Below are 23,130 nucleotides of genomic sequence, written 5' to 3' on the forward strand. Positions count from 1 at the left end.
CCATGAAGACGAATGCCTCACCAATATGCTGTCGATATGGTTGTGCTGTCAGTTGAAGGATGGCATTCACATATTATACAGCCATTACGGCGCCTTCCATGACCACCAGTGTCATAGGTCGGCCCCACATAATGCCAGCCCAAAACAGCAGGGAACCTCCACCTTGCTGCACTCACTGGACAGTGTATCTAAGGTGTTCAGCCTGACTGGGTTGCTTCCAAACATGTCTCCAACAATTGTCTGGTTGAAGGCATATGCAACACTCATTGGTGAAGAGAACATGATGCCAGTCCTGAGCGGTCGGTTTGGCATGTTGCTGGGCCCATCTGTACTGCTCTGCATGGTGTCATTTTTCCAAAGATGGACCTTGCCAAGGACGTCAGTAGTGAAGTTGCGCATCATGCAGCCTATTGCGCACAGTTTGAGTCATAACATGACGTCCTGAGGCTGCACAAAAAGCATTATTCAACATGGTGGTGTTGCTGTGAGGGTTCCTCTGAGCTATAATTCGTAGGTAGCACTCATCCACTGCAGTAGTAGACCTTGGGCAGCCTGAGCGAGGCATGTCATCGACAGTTCCTGTCTCTCTGTATCTCCTCCATGTCTGAACAACATCGCTTTGGTTCACTCCAGGACACCTGGATACTTCCCTTATTGAGAGCCCTTCCTGGCACAAAGTAACAATGCAGACATGATCAAACCGCTGTGTTGATTGTCTAGGAATGGTTGAACTACAGACAGCATGAGCCATGTACCTCCTTCATGGTGGAATGACTGCAACTGATCATCTGTCAGACAACCTCTGTCTAATAGGTGCTGCTCATGCATGGTAGGACAGGTTTAGTGACATCTCTGAACAGTCAAAGGGACTGTGTCTGTGATACAATACCACAGTCAACACCTTTCTTCAGGAGTTCTGGGAACTGGGGTGATGCAAAACTTTCTTTGATGTGTGTCTATCCTACCCCCAATTACTTCTCCTTTGAAGGCAATACCTACAAACAAGTCCAAAGTACGGCTATGAGCACCAAAATGGCACCATCCTTTGCCAACCTATTCACAGGCCATCTAGAGGAATCCTTCCTAAACACCCAGAATCCTAAACCCCTCACCTGGTTCAGATTCATTGGTGACATCTTTGCGATCTGGACTGAGGGTGAGGACACCCTATCCACATTCCTCCAGAACCTCAACAACTTCTCCCCCATTTGCTTCATCTAGTCCTACTTAACCCAACAAGCCACCTTCCTAGATGTTGACCTTCATCCCAAAAATGGCTACATCAGTACCTCAATACATATCAAACCTACTAGCCACCAGCAACACCCCCACTTCGACAGCTGCCACCCATTCCATACCAAGAAGTCCTTTCCATACAGCCTAGCCAACCACAGCCATCACATCTGCAGTGACGAGTGGTCCCTCCCGAAATATACTGTGGGTCCCACTGAAGCCTTCACAGACCATAATTATCCTCCCAACCTTGCACAAAAACAAATCTCCCGTGCCCTATCTTTCCAGTCTGTTAAGATCCTTAACTCTTGTGTCATAATTCAATGTAGTTTCTTCTTCTGCAAGTAGGCTCAATAGTTTAAGAAATATAATTCCTTGCTTTTGGTTACAGTAGGATAAAAATGTTTCCTATCTGTGGTGCATATTATATTTGAATTAAAAGTTGTAGATATCCCACATATGTTTATTTCTGATCACGATTCACAAGTAATACCAGAACATGCTACTTCTTACAACAGAACAAAACAGAGTCCAGATTATTGGCCAACATTAACACATGCTGAAAATCAACTCAGATACAAAGTGGCAAGGGATGCTTATGTAGATCACAACTCAAAGATGCTACAACTACATATCAACTGTTTACATCAAAAGGTGCAGTTTATAAGTCAGTAGTATTTCATGACATTTACTCTGCAGAAATTGTTTAAATTAAAATGTAATATTTACTTAAATAGTGTTAATGATAGATTTCAATCACTGCAAAAGTTTCCCTCAGCCTTAAAGTGAATACAACATTTCACATTCCGAAATACATATTTTAGTATATTTGCACCTAAGTGAATTAATGTTCTATAATTGATTTAATCATACCATAGAAAACCAAAATTTATATGATTTGTGAAGTATTTTTGTGTTTCGGGCAATCTGATTGTCCGAGTGTAATGTTTACTCTGAGTATTTGTGTGTGCCAAGTACACCAACTACTGGCAAAAATGAGGTCACTTGCCAGTTACATTACAACTATCGAACATGATATGAAGTCATATCCAACGGCTTGCCATGCTATGGCACTAGGAGTAACACCATTGTGCTTCCTCAAAACACTGGAAGTATGGAACCTCTACCCAGGTCACTGTCATACTTACTGGTGATAGTCATCCAGGGTAGTGCAAAACTGCAGTTCATCACTAAACTCAGAGTGGTGCCATTCAGTCATCCCAGTCATGGTACCAATCCAGATGCAGAAGTTTGCATTATGTTGTAGTGCTAACGGCAGCCTAAGTGTGGGGTGGTAATTTCTTAAACCAACTGCTGCTGTCTCTGACCAATGGTGTGGGATTACACAGGATGTTGCAGGGAGACTGTTAATTGTTCTCAGATGGTTGGTGCAGATGTGAGAGGGTTATGATGTTCTTGGTGCACAGTTCTGTGATCCTCCATTATCAGAATGACATTAACAGCTCTCACTATCTAATTCCAAGAATAACTTAAGGTCTTGCCTAGTTATTATGTGCTCTTATACAAAATAAACTAATAACTTTGACTCTGATGTATTAATCAGACAAATAATTACTAGATTGAACATAGATGCAACTGACATTAAATAATGTACCTCAACTATGATGGTCTATAGTTCAACCATTGCAAGTTAATTGCCTTTAAAATTCACACATTATTTCACAGGCTGGTGGAAACGACTATGAATTAAGTGATTTGAGAATAGCTCACCCCCACGTATAATGGTTAGTAAACACGCTATATAACATAATAAATAAAAAAAATAAATGAAATACAAGTAAGACAGTGTTCACAGCTAAAATTAAGCTAAACTCTACACTAACACAACTTAATAGAAGTCTAATCAACACATGATGCACTAAACCTAAGTGTTGTTTAGTAGCAGAAAGTATTCAAAGTCCCACACTGGCAAAATGAGTTACAGTCCAGATGGAGTGTCCAGATTCAGAGTCCTAATCAACTTCACTCACAAAAATACAATTCCTGCTGAACTTCTGGCAGGAAAAAAATCAGAGTCTTGACAACTGCAGAAAAATTCCAAGACCTCAAGAAACCCATCTGATATATTCCTAAGGGTCACGACTATTGATGCAAAAAATTCCTATCACTGGAAATGTGCATGAGTAAATCACCTCTCAGGTCTTGCCTCTTCAAACTCGTACCAAACCATGACTGCAAGATGGGCGCCACCCTTTTAATGCCATGGAGCTCCCCTCCATACAAACACCCTGCATCTGTGTCACTTAATGATTTTGAACCTTTCAGCAGCCTGCTTCAAAACTTTTTATAAATTAATGATATCAAAATTCTGAATGCATCACTAGCTGCATGCTAAAATTTTAAACAAGAGTGATACATTACACTTAATTAGTTTGCACAAAATTTAAAGTTAAACAAATGCAAAGTTTTATTGCAGTGCTAAAAATCAGTTTATAATCTCTCTTGTCATTGAATTAATCACAATAATGATAAGTGTAATAGTTTTTAAGTCATGCATGAAACTATGCAACTTTATAAACAACTGATTAAAAACAAAATAAAATATAAAATCTTATAAACTAAATGTTGGATGTGGTGTGTAAGAATGTGCGCCAATGTATACTGCCTTGCTGACTGTGTATGTGTCTTGTAATAAATTATTTGCAGAATTTTTAATTAAAGTTCAATTAATAAGTGTCTCACAGCTTAATTAATTATGATGTGACACATGTGAGTAGTTCAGTCAATGTGCATTACTAAGAGCTACAATTTGAGTGTTTGATCTCTATCGTACCATAAGTATTATAAAAGTTATTAGAGATTTGCTGCATTTCAGTAATAAAATCATCTTTATGCTGAATATTCTCACATATATTAATTACAAATAATATCTGCATACTGGCAAAATTGTGTCGATCTCCTGTTTGATTTGACATATTGTCATTTGCTGTATCAGTTATAGTTTCTGCTTTAGGTGTGCAAATACAAACAATTTGAAATAACCCTTTGGGTGTGCTGGTGGCAGAACTGACTTAAAATCCATTCATTTGAATCTGACAGAAGCCAATGTGTGCTGTCCCCACCACTGAATTACATGGCACTGAGAGCTGCTGTATGCCACCCAACCTTGGCCAGAGGCGAGTTGCACAGAGTCTGCATCGTGGAATGTTTGCAAACTGAATGCTGCTGATGGCCAAAACCAACACCCACAGTCAAATATAGGCTGTCATGTCACAAAGTATGCCTGTGCTCACCACTATACAGTCCAACGCTGAACCACTGTCACATCGAACTGCCCCACGAAACTGTGTATTGCACTATTCAATCAGCTGCCCAAATGCAGACCCACAGTGAGGCCCTTTCAAATCTTGTCAGCTCCTGGCAATACTGTGTCACAGAGATTGTACCTCGAATCATTTGCATACCTGCTGATGGCATGCATATGTACAAAATTCTATTGGCATTTGGCCATATCTCCTAGGTACCTCACTTCTTTTTGGTTGGCGGTGGATTTTGTAATTCTTTACTAAGGCTGGAGTACTTTCCACAATATGCTTCATTATGCCACATTTTAAGGAAGTATATTTTTTTAGTATATGCACAGAAACATGCTCTTCAGTAGTAGACATGGACTTTACTTTACTTGATGAAAAGAGGACTATAAATGTGAGCAATGATGTATGGTCTGATATCCTTCATGACTATTTTGGGGAAGTTTTTATGTCTCTCCAGAGTATGGATTACATGTAACCTTCACTGTTCAGGAGGTTACATCCCTCTGGTTCAGTACTGCCCATGAAGGGAATGAACATCATTAAGCAGTCTAGCAGCATATATTTGGATGTTTATAATGGGCATCAGTTACATGTATTAGCAACACCTGTAAATGTAATGGTCATTGGCACTGTCCACCATGAGAGTTTCTGTCAAATGCCTGCTGTGCAGATAGCCTCTGTGTGCTTTCACTTGTAATGAAACTTCTTTGTTACGTTATGTGGGGAGGCAGTGAAATTTTGCTGGGGCAATATTTTTAACATCGAAAAGAGATTATTTGATGTAACCACAAAAACCTCAAAAATTATTCTTGTGTTCCACAGACATTCAAGACACCTGTAATCATGGGGGTGTTTCTTACTGATAACATTGGCCTCCACCACTTAAAGACTTACTTTGAGACAAATGTAAATGTTTACTGCCAGAACAGTTTCCAAAACATTACACTTTAGTAATTAGTTCTGCAGTGACACATATATAGTTCAGTTGATTTCTTATATGTATCTTAGTTAAGTGTAACTCGGAGTAATCTGCTTCCTGCCGCCGCTGCTATTGTTTCTGCTGAAATAGTCGTTGCCTTGGTCCATTTCATCTGCTAACTGGATCAAGTTGTGCGAATTCCATGAAATAATCCAGGAACCAAATCGTTTTAAATTGGTTTATTTATGACAAACTGCTCACTTCTTCTTAGTGGGAGCCCACTCCACATAACAGGCTACATAGTCACAATACTGTATTACAACCATTAGATTATTGCACATATGTACAATACAGTGGTTGCATCTCAAAACTGTGTCCAACTGACCCCCTTGAGCCTTGTGCTCCTACTATCTATATGTTTCTTAACAATCAAGTCAACAAAGCTAAAGTGCAAATGTATTAAATTAACAATTAAAAGTTTAACAATTTTATTAGTAACTATCCACAAAACCTTGCTTATTTTATGCTGACACTGGCGTATACAATAAAAAAAAGACTTTTACATAGGATATACATCATATTATATAAAATACTGAAAGATAACAATGCTAACCCAAATTTTCTTAATTATGGCTTCATTTGTAAATGCAAAATATTGCGAACATATATTGGACAAGCTTGACCTACCAGTACACAAATGGAATCACAGATTTTATGAGATTTAATATATTACACGAAATCACTTATTAGATACCATTGGAATTACAGAACTTTCAAAACAGAAATGTAAAACAAAACAAAAATGGCTGGTTTATTTCACACTGTCCATCCAGTAATGAGTCTTTGTGGCACAAGAGCCTTTTTCTGATATAAAGTCTTCAAAGCTTCAGTTGGTTGATCATCCCCTTCATGCTAATGAATTTCAGCAACAGGCATATGAGCTACAAAGCATTTTGAGAAAGGTGCAAAGCAAACCTTTGCCACCATGGATATTAAAGAGCTACAGCTACTACATTGTAAGAAGGTGTTTCAGATTATGTGGAGTAATTTCCAGGAGCAGCCTTGGCTGCTTATTGGTTTATCTTGATATTATCCTCAAGACCTACCTACTGAGGAGTATGTATGATGTAGAGATATATACAATTTGGAGAACACTGGTGTAGATGGGACGTCTACTCCAATTCCTTGGGTGCTCTTCAAGCCATTCCATATATGTATCCTGCAAAGAAATGACTCCAATTTTTGCTTACAAAGTTAGGGAAAGAGATGACATCCTGCTGAGTGCTGAGACTTGTAGGAATTTGGAGCACTGTATTGGTGGATTAACCAACTGAGAAACAATACTTTTGGAAGTTCAGGGTAAATACCCTCCCCCCTTTTTCTCTATATACAGGGGTTCTATTATTGTGGAAGAACATACTCAGGATCTGAGCAATGACGGGACAATAATATTAGTTTTGAAGAAGGGAGAGAGATACAGGGAACAAAACACAATTTCTTCAAAATAAAACTCAAAAGTATTGAAATTCTGTTTATTAATCACCAAGCACACTAATACTAGCACTTTATAACATGTACCTGTTACCTACAATGTATCTAACTGAGAGAATCTAGCTTGTATGGGATTTGTACATATTATCTTACTGTCAAGCAGGAAACATACATATATTTTCTGTATTACCATTTTAACAGTTTTAAACATTGGCTAGTAACATGAGGAAAAAGATCAACAATTGAAGGTACAATACAAGTGGCAGCTTTCACTGTCCATAAACACCTGGCATTTTCAGTTTCAAGAAGAGTTGCAGTCAAAACTGAAATATTTTATTCACGAAGAGTTGCACTCAAAACTGAAATATTTTATTCACGACAAGTGGCACCAGCTTCACTAGTTACAATTATTCATTTCATAATGATTGACCTCTAGCTTTGAGCTCCACCTATCATTACATCAAATAATGAATGTTGGTGTTTTGTGCCTCACTAGAATTATGAGAATATCAATTTAAATTTGTTTGTGAATATTATATTTTGGTTGAAATGTCAGCAACATACTTGGAACAATTTAAAAGAAAAATTACTTTTCCAAATATTTTGAGGAAGTGTCAACATTGAGGAGTAACACAAGTCAGGTCATACCTCCATGAACAATCTCTACTGCACTGCCTAAAGATATAACCCTTCTCCATTTACTGATGGGATTTTGTTGATTTCTGACCAAATGTTTCGTTGCAATAATATCAAATACAAAACATTACGTTTGAGCTTACTGCTGAGGATATTTCAGAGGAGGAAAAAGTTTGTAAAGTTTGTACTTTTATTGGTTACATCATAAATCACTGTTAATGATTAATCTTCGTATTTGTGAGGTAAGAAATCCAGAGGTAAATCACTATGAAGTAGAGAACAGACAATATTGATTACATGAGCTGGCTTTCTTTTAATTAGTATTGAACTGAAAAATATAGATTGCTGCTGACCATAAAGATGATGACTTGCAGAAAGGGGCAACCAAAAGACTATTATGCATTGATCTTTTGGTCACAGCCATCTTCTTGAAATAAAACACACACATAAACAGAGCAGGCACACATCATGCACATATGACCAATTCAACTGGCCAATGCAGCCAGAAAACAACTCCTGCATTGAGCAAAAGCAGAAATACAGAGTGGGGGAAGGGGGAGGGGGTAAGGGGGATGGAGAGGGGGAGGGATAGCAGAGACTGGTGGAGGGAATGATGAGGAGGAGAAGAATGCTGTGTAATGGAGCATGCAGAGATTAGATGACAGCAGGACAAGGGTGCCAGATACAGCATTGGGAGGCTATGGGGGATCAAGGAGGGAGGGGAGAGCATAAAAGAAGGGAAGCGGAGAAGGGGAAAGATCAGCGGGTGCGCTGCCAGAGAGCAGCGCACTACGAGGGTTAAATAAACTTAATTAGTAGAAGGTGATGGACAAAGGGGGCAGAAATTTATGGGTGGAGGGTGTGGGGCAGTGCATTACAATAGGTTCAGGCTGGAAAATTTCAGGAATGGAGAATTTGTTGTGAGGATAACCCCACCTGCACAGTTCAGAAAAGCTTGTGACAGAAGGGAGGACCCAAATGGTCCAGATTGTGAAGCAGCCATTGAAACTGAGCATGTTGTGTTCAGCTGTTTGTTGTGCCACAGGGTGGTCCACTTTGCTCTTGGCCACAGTTCAATAGTATCCATTCATCCTGTTGGACAACTGGTTGGTAGTCATACCAATATAACAAGCAGTGCAATGATTTCAGCAGAGCTGTTATATGACACACGTGCTTTCACAGGTAGCCCAGCCTCTGGTGGGGCAGGATAAGACTTGACAAAACTGGAATAGGAACTGCTGGATGGGTGGATTGGGTAGGTCTTGTGCTTGGGTCCACAAGGATATGAGCCTTGTGGCAAGATGTGGGATTGGGAGTGGTATAGTGATGGACTAGGATGTTTTATGGGTTGGGTAGTGCAAGAACACCAGTTTACGAAGGGGTGGGAAAGATCTACACCAGGATGTGTATCTAACTGAGAGAATCTAGCTTGTATGGGATTTGTACATATTATCTTACTGTCAAGCAGGAAACATACATATATTTTCTGTATTACCATTTTAACAGTTTTAAACATTGGCTAGTAACATGAGGAAAAAGATCAACAATTGAAGGTACAATACAAGTGGCAGCTTTCACTGTCCATAAACACCTGGCATTTTCAGTTTCAAGAAGAGTTGCAGTCAAAACTGAAATATTTTATTCACGAAGAGTTGCACTCAAAACTGAAATATTTTATTCACGACAAGTGGCACCAGCTTCACTAGTTACAATTATTCATTTCATAATGATTGACCTCTAGCTTTGAGCTCCACCTATCATTACATCAAATAATGAATGTTGGTGTTTTGTGCCTCACTAGAATTATGAGAATATCAATTTAAATTTGTTTGTGAATATTATATTTTGGTTGAAATGTCAGCAACATACTTGGAACAATTTAAAAGAAAAATTACTTTTCCAAATATTTTGAGGAAGTGTCAACATTGAGGAGTAACACAAGTCAGGTCATACCTCCATGAACAATCTCTACTGCACTGCCTAAAGATATAACCCTTCTCCATTTACTGATGGGATTTTGTTGATTTCTGACCAAATGTTTCGTTGCAATAATATCAAATACAAAACATTACGTTTGAGCTTACTGCTGAGGATATTTCAGAGGAGGAAAAAGTTTGTAAAGTTTGTACTTTTATTGGTTACATCATAAATCACTGTTAATGATTAATCTTCGTATTTGTGAGGTAAGAAATCCAGAGGTAAATCACTATGAAGTAGAGAACAGACAATATTGATTACATGAGCTGGCTTTCTTTTAATTAGTATTGAACTGAAAAATATAGATTGCTGCTGACCATAAAGATGATGACTTGCAGAAAGGGGCAACCAAAAGACTATTATGCATTGATCTTTTGGTCACAGCCATCTTCTTGAAATAAAACACACACATAAACAGAGCAGGCACACATCATGCACATATGACCAATTCAACTGGCCAATGCAGCCAGAAAACAACTCCTGCATTGAGCAAAAGCAGAAATACAGAGTGGGGGAAGGGGGAGGGGGTAAGGGGGATGGAGAGGGGGAGGGATAGCAGAGACTGGTGGAGGGAATGATGAGGAGGAGAAGAATGCTGTGTAATGGAGCATGCAGAGATTAGATGACAGCAGGACAAGGGTGCCAGATACAGCATTGGGAGGCTATGGGGGATCAAGGAGGGAGGGGAGAGCATAAAAGAAGGGAAGCGGAGAAGGGGAAAGATCAGCGGGTGCGCTGCCAGAGAGCAGCGCACTACGAGGGTTAAATAAACTTAATTAGTAGAAGGTGATGGACAAAGGGGGCAGAAATTTATGGGTGGAGGGTGTGGGGCAGTGCATTACAATAGGTTCAGGCTGGAAAATTTCAGGAATGGAGAATTTGTTGTGAGGATAACCCCACCTGCACAGTTCAGAAAAGCTTGTGACAGAAGGGAGGACCCAAATGGTCCAGATTGTGAAGCAGCCATTGAAACTGAGCATGTTGTGTTCAGCTGTTTGTTGTGCCACAGGGTGGTCCACTTTGCTCTTGGCCACAGTTCAATAGTATCCATTCATCCTGTTGGACAACTGGTTGGTAGTCATACCAATATAACAAGCAGTGCAATGATTTCAGCAGAGCTGTTATATGACACACGTGCTTTCACAGGTAGCCCAGCCTCTGGTGGGGCAGGATAAGACTTGACAAAACTGGAATAGGAACTGCTGGATGGGTGGATTGGGTAGGTCTTGTGCTTGGGTCCACAAGGATATGAGCCTTGTGGCAAGATGTGGGATTGGGAGTGGTATAGTGATGGACTAGGATGTTTTATGGGTTGGGTAGTGCAAGAACACCAGTTTACGAAGGGGTGGGAAAGATCTACACCAGGATGTCACTCATATCAGGATATGACAATAGGTTATCAAAGCTCAGATGAAGATGTGGTTCTGTTTTTCCAGTCCTAGGCATCATTCTTCCATTGCAGGGATCAGGAGAAGGAGACCAGGTCTTTGAAAAGTCTAACATTTTTAAATTTGAGTGTAGGGTTGAAGGTAAAGTGTCTCTATAGGGCTGAAACTTATATGAGTTGAGGATTTTGGTGGAAAGGTTAAGAAAAGAATTCCAGGTCTGTATTACCTCTATATTTAGTGGAGTGTTCGTACATAGTTTTTTGGGATGTGACAAGTGGATCAGCTAGACAGTGTCTGGGTGCTACAAATGGTAAATGAGGAGGAACACTGTGGGTAGGATACGGGTTGTGATCGTGGTGCCACAAGCTGGTACCAGGAAGTCAGTAGGTTGTATAACTTATGAAGGTGATGTGTGGAATGCACTTCCAGGTGCTGGAGAACAGGCGATTCAGTTTTACAGCTGTGATGTATGTAGTAGGTATTGCGTAGTAGCAGTATCTGTAGAGGTGGTTCTGATCACCAGGATGAATGGTACTGCCAATAGGTGGCCAAGAGTAAAGTGGACCACCCTATGGCACAACATGTAGCTAAATGTAACTTGCTTGATTTTGATGGCTTCTTTCTACCCAGGCCATTTGGATCTTCCCCTAAACCACCTGCTCTACTGAACAACACATATGGGAGTAATCCTTACAACATATTCTCCGCTCCTGTAATTATCCTGACCTCAACCTATGGAAACATACTGTCCCCACACCCTACACCCAGCATTTTCCATTACCTCTACCCTAAATACATTTATCTCCTCACATCTATGACACACTGCACACTCACCTTCTACATGCTCCCCAAAATCCATAAACTCTACAATCCTGGAACCCTAATTCTAGCTTCTTGTTGTACCCTCACTGAAAGAATTTTGGCCCTCATTGACCTACACTTCAAACCAACTGGCCAAAATCTAGCTTCCAACATCAAAGAAACTTACCACCTCCTTCATCAACTCTTCGTTATTCCCAAACCTTTACCTCCTGTATCCCAACTCATTTCTGTTGATGCTACTGCCCTATACACCAACATACCTCACACCTGTGATCATTGCTGCTATTGAACACTATTTCTTCCAAAGTCCTTCAGACTCCCAGACCCATTGCCTTCTTCTCATACATCTTAACAGCTTTACCCCAATGCACAACTACTGCCCTTTGGAGGGGAAGGTATATAAACAAACCTGTGGCACTGTGATGGGTGTAGGCACAGACTCGCCTACACGAACCTGTCTGTGGGTGGGCCAAATAGAGGAAACCTTCATAGCCTCCCAAACTCCTGGTCTGGTTCATGTTCACTGATGATATCTTCATTATCTGGACTCAGGGCCAAGAGACCTTATACTGATTCCTTCACAACCCCAACACCTTCTCTCCTATCCACTTCACCTGGTTATCCTGGACCCAGCGTGGCACCTTTCTGGACATGGATCTCCTCCACTCCATCCACACCTCTGTCCACATTAAACCAATCAACCACCAACAGTATCTGGATACCAACAACTGCCACCCTTTCACACCAAAACATCCATTCCATACAGCCTACTTGGAGATGGCATACCTGCAGTGACAAGAACTCCCTTGCCCTCTATGCTGAGAACTTCACAAAGGCCTTCACAGATAGACAACATCCCCCAGACCTAGTAGCAAACGGATTGCCCATGCCATTCCCCAAAAACTCCCTGTCCTCCCACCATCCCTAAGAACCAGCTACAAAGGAGCACACCTTTGCCACTCAGTACCATCCTGGACTGGAACAACTGAATCACATCCTCTGTCAAGACTTTGATTATCTCATCATGCCCTGATATTAGGGATAACCTACCCAAGTTCCTTCCGACTCCTCCTAATGTGGTGTTCTGCCATTCCTACTGAACCTCCACAACATCCTAGTACATCTCTATGTCACTCGTAATCCAAATCCCTTGCCACAGGGATCACATCCCTGTGGTAGACTCAGATGCAAAGCCTGTCTAATCCACCCACCAAGTAACTCCTATTGCACTCCTGTCACAGGCTTATCCTATGTCGGAGGCCAGTCACCTGTTACAGGAGCCGTGTCATATACTGGCTCTGCTGCAATCATTGCACAACTTTTTATATTGTTAAGACTCCCAATCAGCTGTCCTAGGGTCAATGGCCACTGCCAAGCTGTGACCAAGACATAAAGAGGACTATCCTGTGGCACAACTAGCATCCGAACCAAACATGCTTGATTTCAATGGCTGCTTCACAACCCATATCATCTAGATACTCCCCTCTGCCACAAAATTATTTGAACTGTGCTGATGGGAGTTATCCTTACAATACGTTTTCCACTCCCAAAATTGTCCCAGCCTCAGCCTATGTACTGTCCCCACAGCCGCAATCCAACAGTTTCCACCCTCTCTGTTCTATCATCTCCTCCCAACTCAAGCAAGCCCCTCACCTTCATTACGTATCACTCCCTGGCAACACATTCGCTGGTCTTTCCTCTAATTTACCCCTCTCATTTCCCACTCAAAGCCCCTCCCTCCTCAAAAGGCTGCTGACACTACACCCTAGTATCCCACTCCATTCCCCGTACCACTCTGAATTGCTGCTTTTGTTCAGCATGAGAAATGCCTTCTGATCATGTGGTTGGAGATCATGGTCATGTGTGTCTGTGAAGTGTGACTTCTTGTGTCGATATGTGTTTTACTTCTTTTCTGACAAAGGCTTTCGCTGAAAGCTCAGTGCATAACAGTCTTTTTGTTGTGCCTGTATACAACTAAGCATCTCACCTTTGTGGTGAAAAGCAATCTAACCTTTTCATAATATTATTGATGTTCCAATCTGAACTTTCCATTGTTTAATATTGAATTGATACATTTGTCTGTGTGATGAACAGGATACTAGTATCATAGCTTTTCTTTATCTAGGAGAATGAGGGGGAGAGGGTAACTGCTCCTCACTGGGTATGTTTGTAGTCTTGCATCACTGTTAGGAGGAGTGCCTTGAAGTGAGGGGCTGTGTAGCTGTAGTCTGCAATTGCTACTACCAAGCCAAGGCACATTTACTTCCAGTCACAAAGATGTGGCGAAATGCTCTTAACTCATTCCTAGATTGGGCACTTCTCCCTGATACATAATACCTTCTGCAATTAGATGACACTTCAGTGTTTGCCACTTATGGCATATGAGATTTGGGAAGACACCTATTTGAAGAGTGCACCATGTTTTCAAATGAAAATACAGCCCATATCATGGCAGCAGATTTGTGCTATGGCATGGCACTAAAGGCATGAAATAACTTAAGAAATTGTGTTTCACTACACAGCACTTACCAAAGTTTTTGGAAAGAACTTTTAGTTTAATATTTTGGGTGAAAAATGTTCTTTACCCTCAGACTCTTTGGATAATGTACAACAATTGTTCCTAATGTGTAATATACTGTTGATAGTTTTAGCTATTTATAATTTCATCTTTTTTCTGAGCACCATTACTACTAAATTTTAGAGAAGATGTATTAGCCAAAACTTTGGTACATTAAGGTTTTGTTTTTTAAGTATGGTTGCTTACAAAAGGAACCATAAAATGTCAGTGTTTCCTTTTGGCAGGTTGCTGATGAGCTAGGAATATTGATCTGGCAAGACTTCATGTTTGCATGCAGCATGTATCCTGCAAGTGAAGAATTTCTAACAAATGTCAGAAAAGAGGTTGAATATCAAGTGAAGCGTCTGAGTCATCATCCAAGTATTGCCATATGGTCTGCCAACAATGAAAATGAAGGGGCTCTTCGAGATAATTGGTTAGTAAAAAATTTCTTATATAAATATAACAAAGTTGAAAAGCTCTGATATTCTAGGAAGAATAAGAATAAACAGCTATACAGAAATGACATTTTTCATTTCCACCTGTGGTGTCACTATCTAGTTATAGCAGAACTTGGAATAATTTGTAAGGAATGGTGGTGTAGCATTGTGCCAAACTACTGCTGGGCAGTAAGCATAGTGTGGCATCATATGGGTCATAGCAACATGTTCACACAAAAGGATTATGAAACCAGCTAGCCACATTTAGCAGTAAACTGCACCACACAGTGGTAATAGTCGGAGTGGGCAGGATTGTTTTGCCACATCAGGGGATGACTTGTTATGAGCTATGTGACTAGATGCAGGCCTTTAGTGTAACAAATGTGCACTGGAGCCATAAAAATAGAAAAATTTCAAGGCCAAGGCATTTTGAGTCCAGCAGCACCACCATGATGCCAGGTCCATGCCACCCGCACTCCTTGCAGGACTTGGTGCCACAGTCATCTGCGCCAACCACCAACTGACTACTGCCAGAGGGCAGCAGGTTTGTCACATGCATAACAGCCTTCCTCCACCTCCACAGTGGGCATCACTGGGCCTGGATCACCTAGGCATAGGCATCCACCACTGTGGAATGCCTTTGCAGTGCAACACACGGATCACACTATCAGGTCATTGGCCATCACTCTGCCTGACATCAGCATTGCAGGACACTGTCACTGTTCCTACTTGCCAGGATACAAGTCACTACCTGTGAGCCTTTGCCAGCCTGGGTCACTGAAGTGGGCTGTGCTGCCTCACATTTCTAATGATGTTATGTGGATCGGGAGCTAATAGAGTATTGTTTCTCAGTCATTAGTGTATCTACTAGGACCCACCGGCCTGTCACCTCCACCACTCACACTACTGAGCACCATTGGGACTCATCAGCGATGTCGGGGATGTCAGGAGAGCAGACATCATCACAGTGAATGGCGGACGGTGTACCACCTCCTGCGGCACGTTGTCTGAACTGCAGCCTATGAAATCTTCATTGTGACACGAGTGAGACTTGTTTTTTTGTGGTGGTGCTCATGGGGTCAAAAGTTAAGGGTTGTGATAACTATATAGTTACTTTTATGGGGACAGCAATACTGCTGGATATCTCTCAGTTTAAATGTAATTCTAGGATGGCTAGATGCTGTGTGAAGCTTGCAGTGAAATTTACTTGCGCGTTTTGCACCTTGTACCAAGTCTGTGGTCAGTTGTTTGTTTCAAGTGTCACCATTTTGGTCATATGATCACATAGTGTAGGGAGTCCAGGTGGCTCATGATTAAACAGATGAAGTGTGCATGGTACTGTTAACAGCTGATTAGTATGTTGTTTGCATTATTTTTGAGTTCTTATTTCTGAGTAGTGAATATCAGTAAGAAAGATGCAGAAGCAAAGTCAGACCCAATAAGTCACTGTAGGGGAGGCTAGGTAATCCTTAATTAATCTTTTAATGCAGTTGAGGGCAGAATTACGTTTGTAAATAATAAATTAGCTGAGAAGAATTAGGTTTGTTGAAATCACAGAATCTGGGGCTACATCCAGCTGTTGTAAACCTTGTTTCTCCCTTTCCCAGCATGTCATCTGAGGATCTCCTTTTATCTGCAGACATAGGGATTGGTTGGATAATCATTAGTTATAGATAACAAGGTCACACCTATCAGGAGAAGTGAAGTCTTGTTTATTGCATGGAGGCTCTGGACAATGCAGAAACTTTTGAGCAACTCAAGCAGGAATTGGTAGAGAGATACAGCAAGCAAAATAGCATGCTGTTTTTCTGTGACCAATATGGAGGATTTTTTGGACAGAATTAGAAAGCTTAATGTACATACAAAGTCTATTTAAAAAAATTCTGGAACTCTGTCCAAAAAATTTTTCTACACTTACCTTTGACTAATTGTGCATGGTTTCCTTCAAAATACTCTCCTTCACAATTAATACATCACTCCCAATGTTGTTTCCTCTTCTGGAAGAAATCTTGGTATGCCTCTTTCTGGATCATGCAGAGCACTGTCTGCAAATTTTCTTTTAGCTCATCTATCATAGCAATCTTCATCCTTTCAATAGGGCTTTGAACTTTGGAAATAAAAAAATAATTCTGCAGGTGCCAGGTCTAGTGAGTACGGAGGATGAGGCAGCACAGTGATTTCGTTTTTTGTCCAATAGTCACACACCAAGAGTGATGAATGTGTGGATGCATTATTATGATGCTAGAGCCCTGAATTGTCTTACCACATTTCAGGCAGTTTCCTTCTCACATTTTATCGCAGGCATCACAACATGTCCTGATAATAACATTGATTAACAATTTGTTCCTGTGGCACAAATTCATGATGAACTAATCCTTCAAAGTCAAAGAAAACTACCAGCATGGCTTTGACATTTGACATGACCTGCCAAGCTTTTTTGGTCATGGAGAACCTTTCCCAACCCATTGTGAAGATTGAACCTTGGTCTCAACATCACATCTGTAGGCCTATGTCTCATCACCAGCCTGATTCTCTTAGGGAACATCTCATTCTAATGATAGACATCGAAGGACATCCTGAAAGAGGGTCATCTTTAACTTCCATCTGGCCAGTTTTAAACCATTCCTAACAACAAGTATGGCTAAAGCACTCATCACCGTAGGCTATGTGCATCATTTGGTGTATCTCTGTAAAGGTTTCTTGAGTTTCATGCAAAATTTAATGCGGACGCATTCCACCTCTAACTATGCCATCTCGAGATTCACAAACTGTGTGGCACAAGATTCTACTCAATACAGCACTGAACAATAACTCAATAACCAACAGACATACAACAATGAAACCTCTAGCAGTTACAAATTAAACACAGGAATGGTCAGGAACGCCAGCTGAATTTTGTTCCAACACACTATTGGCACAAAATTATGAATGTTCTGGAATTTTTTGAATCGGTTGAACCACTCCTTAATTTGTGTTACACACATTGCATCTTCTCCAAACAACTGCTAAATCTTATGAATTGGTTTGCTTTGAGAATCACCAAGCTTTTGACAAAATTTGATGCAGTATCTTTGCTCAACACATTCAGTGAACTTGAGAGAATCGGTAATCTGATGGATACATTGTGTAACACTTCACTCAGTGACTGACAGGCAGTGACTGACGTGCTGGAAGGTGGGAACAAAATTCACACATATGCATAAATGTCCCTTCCTTTACTGTGTACAGTGACGCTGTGCTATCGTCTCTATTTTCCACAGAAAAATTGAAGGTCAGATACTTTTTAGACAGACCTCGTATAAGTGTAGACCAGACACGGCTTGAATTCATCTTTGAATAGTGTCAGCAGCAATTGAGAGATTTATACCAAATAAATTAACAAACAGTGGAGATGATCCTTCTTGGTACAGAAAACAGGTCAGAACACTGTTGCAGAAACACTGAAAAAAAAAAAAAATGCCAAATTTAAACAGACACAAAATCTCCAAGATTGGCAATCTTTTACAGGAGTTTGAAATTTGCTGCAGACTTCAATGTGAGATGCTTATAATAGCTCAAACTTTGTCTCAAAATCTGGCAGAAAATCAAAAGAGATTCTGGTCGTATGTGAAGTATGCTAGTGGCAAGACATAATCAGTGCCTTCTCTGCATGATAGCAATGGAGATACTATCAAAGATAGTGGTGCCAAAGCAGATGTGCTAAACACAGCCTTTTGAAATGCCTTCAGAAAAGAAGACAAGGTAAATATTCCAGAATTCAAATCAAGAACAGCTGCCAACATGAGTAACATAGAAGTAAATATCCTCAGAGTAGTGAAGCAACTTAAATCACTTAATAAAAGCAAGTCTTCTGGTCCAGACTGTGTACCAATTAGGTTCCTTTCAGAGTATACTGATGCAATAGCTCCATACGTAACAATCATTTACAACTGTTTGTTTGACGAAAGATCTGTACCCAAAGACTGGAAAATTGCACAGGTCACACCAATATTCAAGAAAGGTAGTAGGAGTAATCCACTAAATTACAGGCCCATGTCATTAACATCAACATGCAGCAGGATTTTGGAATGTATATTGTGTTTGAACATTATGAATTACCTTGAAGAAAACGGTCTATTGAGACAAGGTCAACACGAATTTAGAAAACATCAGTCTTGTGAAACACAACTAGCTCATTACTTGTATGAAGTGTTCAGTACTATTGACAAGGAATTTGAAATTGATCCCATATTTCTGGATTTCTGGAAGGCTTTTGACACTGTACCACACAAGCAGCTTGTAGTGAAATTGCAAGCTTATGAAATATTGTCTCAGTTATGTGACTGGATTCATGATTTCCTGTCAGAGATCACAGTTATTAGTAACTGATGGAAAATCATTGAGTGAAACAGAAGTGACTTCTGGCTTTCCCCAAGCTAGTGTTATGGGCCCTTTGCTGTTCCTCATAAATGTAAACAATTTGGGAGACAATCTGAGCAACTGTCTTTGGTTGTTTGCAGATGATGCTCTCATTTATCGACTAGTAAAGTCAGCAGGTAATCAAAACAAATTGAAAAATGATTTAGAAAAGATATCTGTATGGTCCAAAAATTGGCAGTTGGCTCTAAATAATGGAAAGTGCGAGGTCATCCACATGAGTGCTAAAAGGAATCTGTTAAACTTTGGTTACATGATAAATCAGTCAAATCTAAAGGCCTTAAATTCAACTAAATGCCTAGGAATTACAATTACAGTTACAAACAACTTAAATTGGAAGGAACACATAGAAAATGATGTGGGGAAGGCTAACCAAAGACTGCGTTTTATTGGCAGAACACTTAAAAATGCAACAGATCTACTAAGGAAACTGCCTACGCTATGCTTGTCTGTCCTCTTTTTGAATACTGTTGTGGGATGTGGAATCCTTCCCAGATAGGTTGATGGAGTACATCGAAATAGTTCAAAGCAGGACAGCACGTTTTGTATTATTACGAAATAGGGGAGAGAGTGTCACTGAAATGATACAGGATTTGAGATGGACATCATTAAAAAAAAGGCGTTTTTTGCTGCAGAGGAATCTTCTCACAAAGTTCCAATCACCAACCTTCTCCTCTGAATGTGAAAACATTTTGTTGAAGCTGACCTACATAGGGAAAAACAATCACCATGATAAAATAAGGGAAATCAGAGCTTGTACTGAAAGATATAGGTGTTCGTTCTATCCATGCACTGTTACTTCAGTAAGAGAGAATTGTAAAGGTGGTTCGATGAACCCTCTGCCAGGCACTTACATATGATTTGCAGAATATTCCTCTAGAAGTAGATGTAGATGTAAATGTAGGTTGCCAGAAGAAATGGAACCTTTTAGTTTAATGCGGGGTGGATGTATTAGGACCATTCAGCTGAATAACAGCAATAAACGGTTTTGTGTTAACCTTCATAGATAATTTTTCTCATATCAGGATTGTGCTGATGCTGGATCAGCAGGTAGTCACAGTAATGCAAGCATTGGTGAATAGATGGGTATTGAAGTTTGGGGTGCCAGAAACAGTAATATCTGATCAAGGCATGAACTTAACACCAGACCTGATGAGGGAATTCTGTCAGTTGTTAAAAGTGATGATATTAAGGACCAGTCCACTTCTTCCTCAGTCAATAGAAGGATGGATTGAGCTCATTGGATGATTGGGAGGATGCTGGGTATTTCATCACCTCCCAGCAGATAGATTGGGACACATATCTATCTATTGTGGTGAGCACATATAATTAAAAAATACATATCTAGCACAAATTTTCACCATTCAAGGTGGTATATGGGAAGAAGATGCAATCACCATGTGATATGCTTAAGCAGAAATGGAGCAGGAACTGAGAGTCAGTCTGGGAATTTGCGAGAACAGTGAGAGCTGTTTGGAAGAAGGTTCAGCAAAAACACACAGGCATTGGAAAGGCAAGAGGAGATAGTAAAACATAAGGGGTTTTTACCTTGGTACATAGTAGACCAGTTGGTAACGTTGTCAAGTCTGTAAACTCCAAAAGGAAAGACAAAAATGTTCATAACATGGTCACATGGCGTGTATCACACGATTGAAACCACATCACCTGTTAATGTAAAGCTACCATTGCCAACAAGGTCAAAAACTGTACATGTCAGACAACTACAACCATTCACAGGTACACCAACAGCAATCCCTAGGGGACGTTAGTGGAACAGAGGAGGAAAGTCAGAAAGAAGAAGCAAAAGAATGAATAACAGGAGGACGAGATCCATATATCTCATACACTGTATGTGTTAAGATTGAGGCAGTAGTTAATATGTATTGTGTTTTGTTATGATTCTTCCAATTTTGGTTATTTTGTTTGTGTGCATTATAGGTTGTTAGATAATTATGGGTCTGGTTATATGTGTAGGTTTGGGTAGGAATTATGTGTAGTTATTGTATGAAGGTTGCTGGTGAGAGACAGCATGCTTCTAAGGGAAGGGGAGACAACAGAGGCCTGTCTTCAGTTTGCTGTTAGTTGGAATATATAATGCACAGTTGTACATATTGGTGAAAGTATTGGTTGTGAACAAGCACACATTGTTCAAGTGTTACACAGTACACACCTACCCAGTGAGGCTAGAAACAGTGGGGAAGTTTATACAAATTAAAGTGGATGTGGTGTTACTAACAGTGGAAGATGGGGAATGGTATGTGGCAGTGACTGAAGGAGAGTTGCAGCAATGCCAGAAGAGGAAGGTTACTATATGTTCTACTCATGAGATTCAAGTGGGAGGAAATACTAGAGCCATGCATTGTTCAGGAGCAAGGCAGAGGGTTGTTCATGCTGTAAAGAGGTGATGGAACCAAAACCATACTTCCAGTGAGCAGGGCTATATTGTATGCATTCAGTGCACGACAAGATAGTAGTACAAGCAATTTGCTATGAGCAAGGGAAGCTCGCTGGACACTTAGAACTAGGAAGCAGTGGCTTGTTGATAAACAGAATTAGGTGTGATATTATGGGGCAAACTTTTCATTTACCAGCTACAATGCTAGGAGATACTCTGTTAAATATAACATTTATGTAGCTATATTAGCTAGATGAGCCCTTAGAGTTTTAGTATTGCTGCCTAAGTGAAACCTTCCCTTTTGAACAATACCTGGGAATCAAGCCTAGTTCATGCAGTAAGTCAGATAGCTGTGTGGAAGAGGCAGATCACTGTGGAGCAGTTAATGCAGCACCTGGAGCAGTATCAGGATGGTAGATAACAAGTAGCCGTGACCTTCAGTGTTGCAATTCCTGTTGCCCATATTGCTTGAAGTTGTGTTCTGTTTGTAATTTTTGCTACCTTCTTGACAATATGTGCTGCTTTTTGCTGTCCTACCACAGGAGGGTCCAACAGCACACAAAGGCAAGTCCCTGTAGTTATTACAGTCAGGTGAAACATTTACTTTAGGTTGAATTCAGACAGACAGTACCACAAATATTTAAATCGACAGACTTCTAATTCAACACCTAAGAAAGGAGGAAGTCAACTTGGTTGCCTAGGATATTATAGAAACAGACAAATAAGTGAGTTGTTAGTTTGATTGGAAAATATTTATAGTTGGGAATAAATTGATGTTTCTTGTCTGACTGAGCACCAAATAATCACTCTGAAAGAAAATCTTAAAGTGGGTGACTATAAATTAGCTGCATATTCATGTAGACATAATATGGATGAAAAACAAGTTGTTACATCCATAAAAAAATATAAATTTAAAAAAATGTAGTGATAAGTAAATTATGTGTACACTGTCTGACAAACAAATGAAGGTCCCAGAAGACATGGTCAGATCTCAATATAACTTCATACGTGTTCACACCATCAGCAGATATTTACGACATCTCTCTGAAGAGTTCTTGGTGTTGCCCAGAGACAGCAGCACCACTCGCATGATTTTTTTCCCCTTATGTTGATACACATGTTAGTAGACACCACATAAAATTGCATCTCATTCCAGGCAGCAGTTGACTGCACATAGTCATTTGAAGCAGTTATGGTGTGCCTGCTGTTGAAAATGGTAAAAAATAGATTATTGTGCAGCGATTAAATCTTTTGCAAAAGAGCATTTCACACAAACCAAAATTCATTTGTGACTTGTAAATGCATATGGCGGCTCTTCACCTTCAGTTTCCAATATGAAGAAATGAGCAGCCAAGTTTAAACATGGCTGTGAAAGTGTCCAAGGTGATCACCATGAAGAACATCCAAAAAGTGCAAGCACACCAGAAGTTATCGACAAAGTGCATGATATGATTTTGGAAGATCGACATATAAAGGTGCGTGAAATTTGCTAATGATCTAGTGATATCAAAGGAATGTGGTTGCATCAGGAACTCAACATGATGAAGCTTTGTACAATAGGGGCGCTGTGTGTGCTCACTC

The 23,130-nt window shown here is 40.2% G+C and overlaps 1 protein-coding gene across 1 annotated transcript in view; it reads left to right on the plus strand.

Moving 5' to 3' along the window:
* LOC126252001 (beta-mannosidase-like) overlaps window positions 1-23,130 on the plus strand; it is a 243,762-nt gene that overhangs the window by 156,599 nt on the left and 64,033 nt on the right. Inside the window, exon 9 of the mRNA XM_049952787.1 lies at window positions 14,544-14,734. Within this exon, the coding sequence (XP_049808744.1) occupies window positions 14,544-14,734 (191 nt within the window). The remainder of the gene's footprint in view (window positions 1-14,543; window positions 14,735-23,130) is intronic.

Source organism: Schistocerca nitens, chromosome 1 (assembly GCF_023898315.1).
Source record: "Schistocerca nitens isolate TAMUIC-IGC-003100 chromosome 1, iqSchNite1.1, whole genome shotgun sequence".
Classification (NCBI taxonomy): Eukaryota; Metazoa; Arthropoda; class Insecta; order Orthoptera; family Acrididae; genus Schistocerca; species Schistocerca nitens.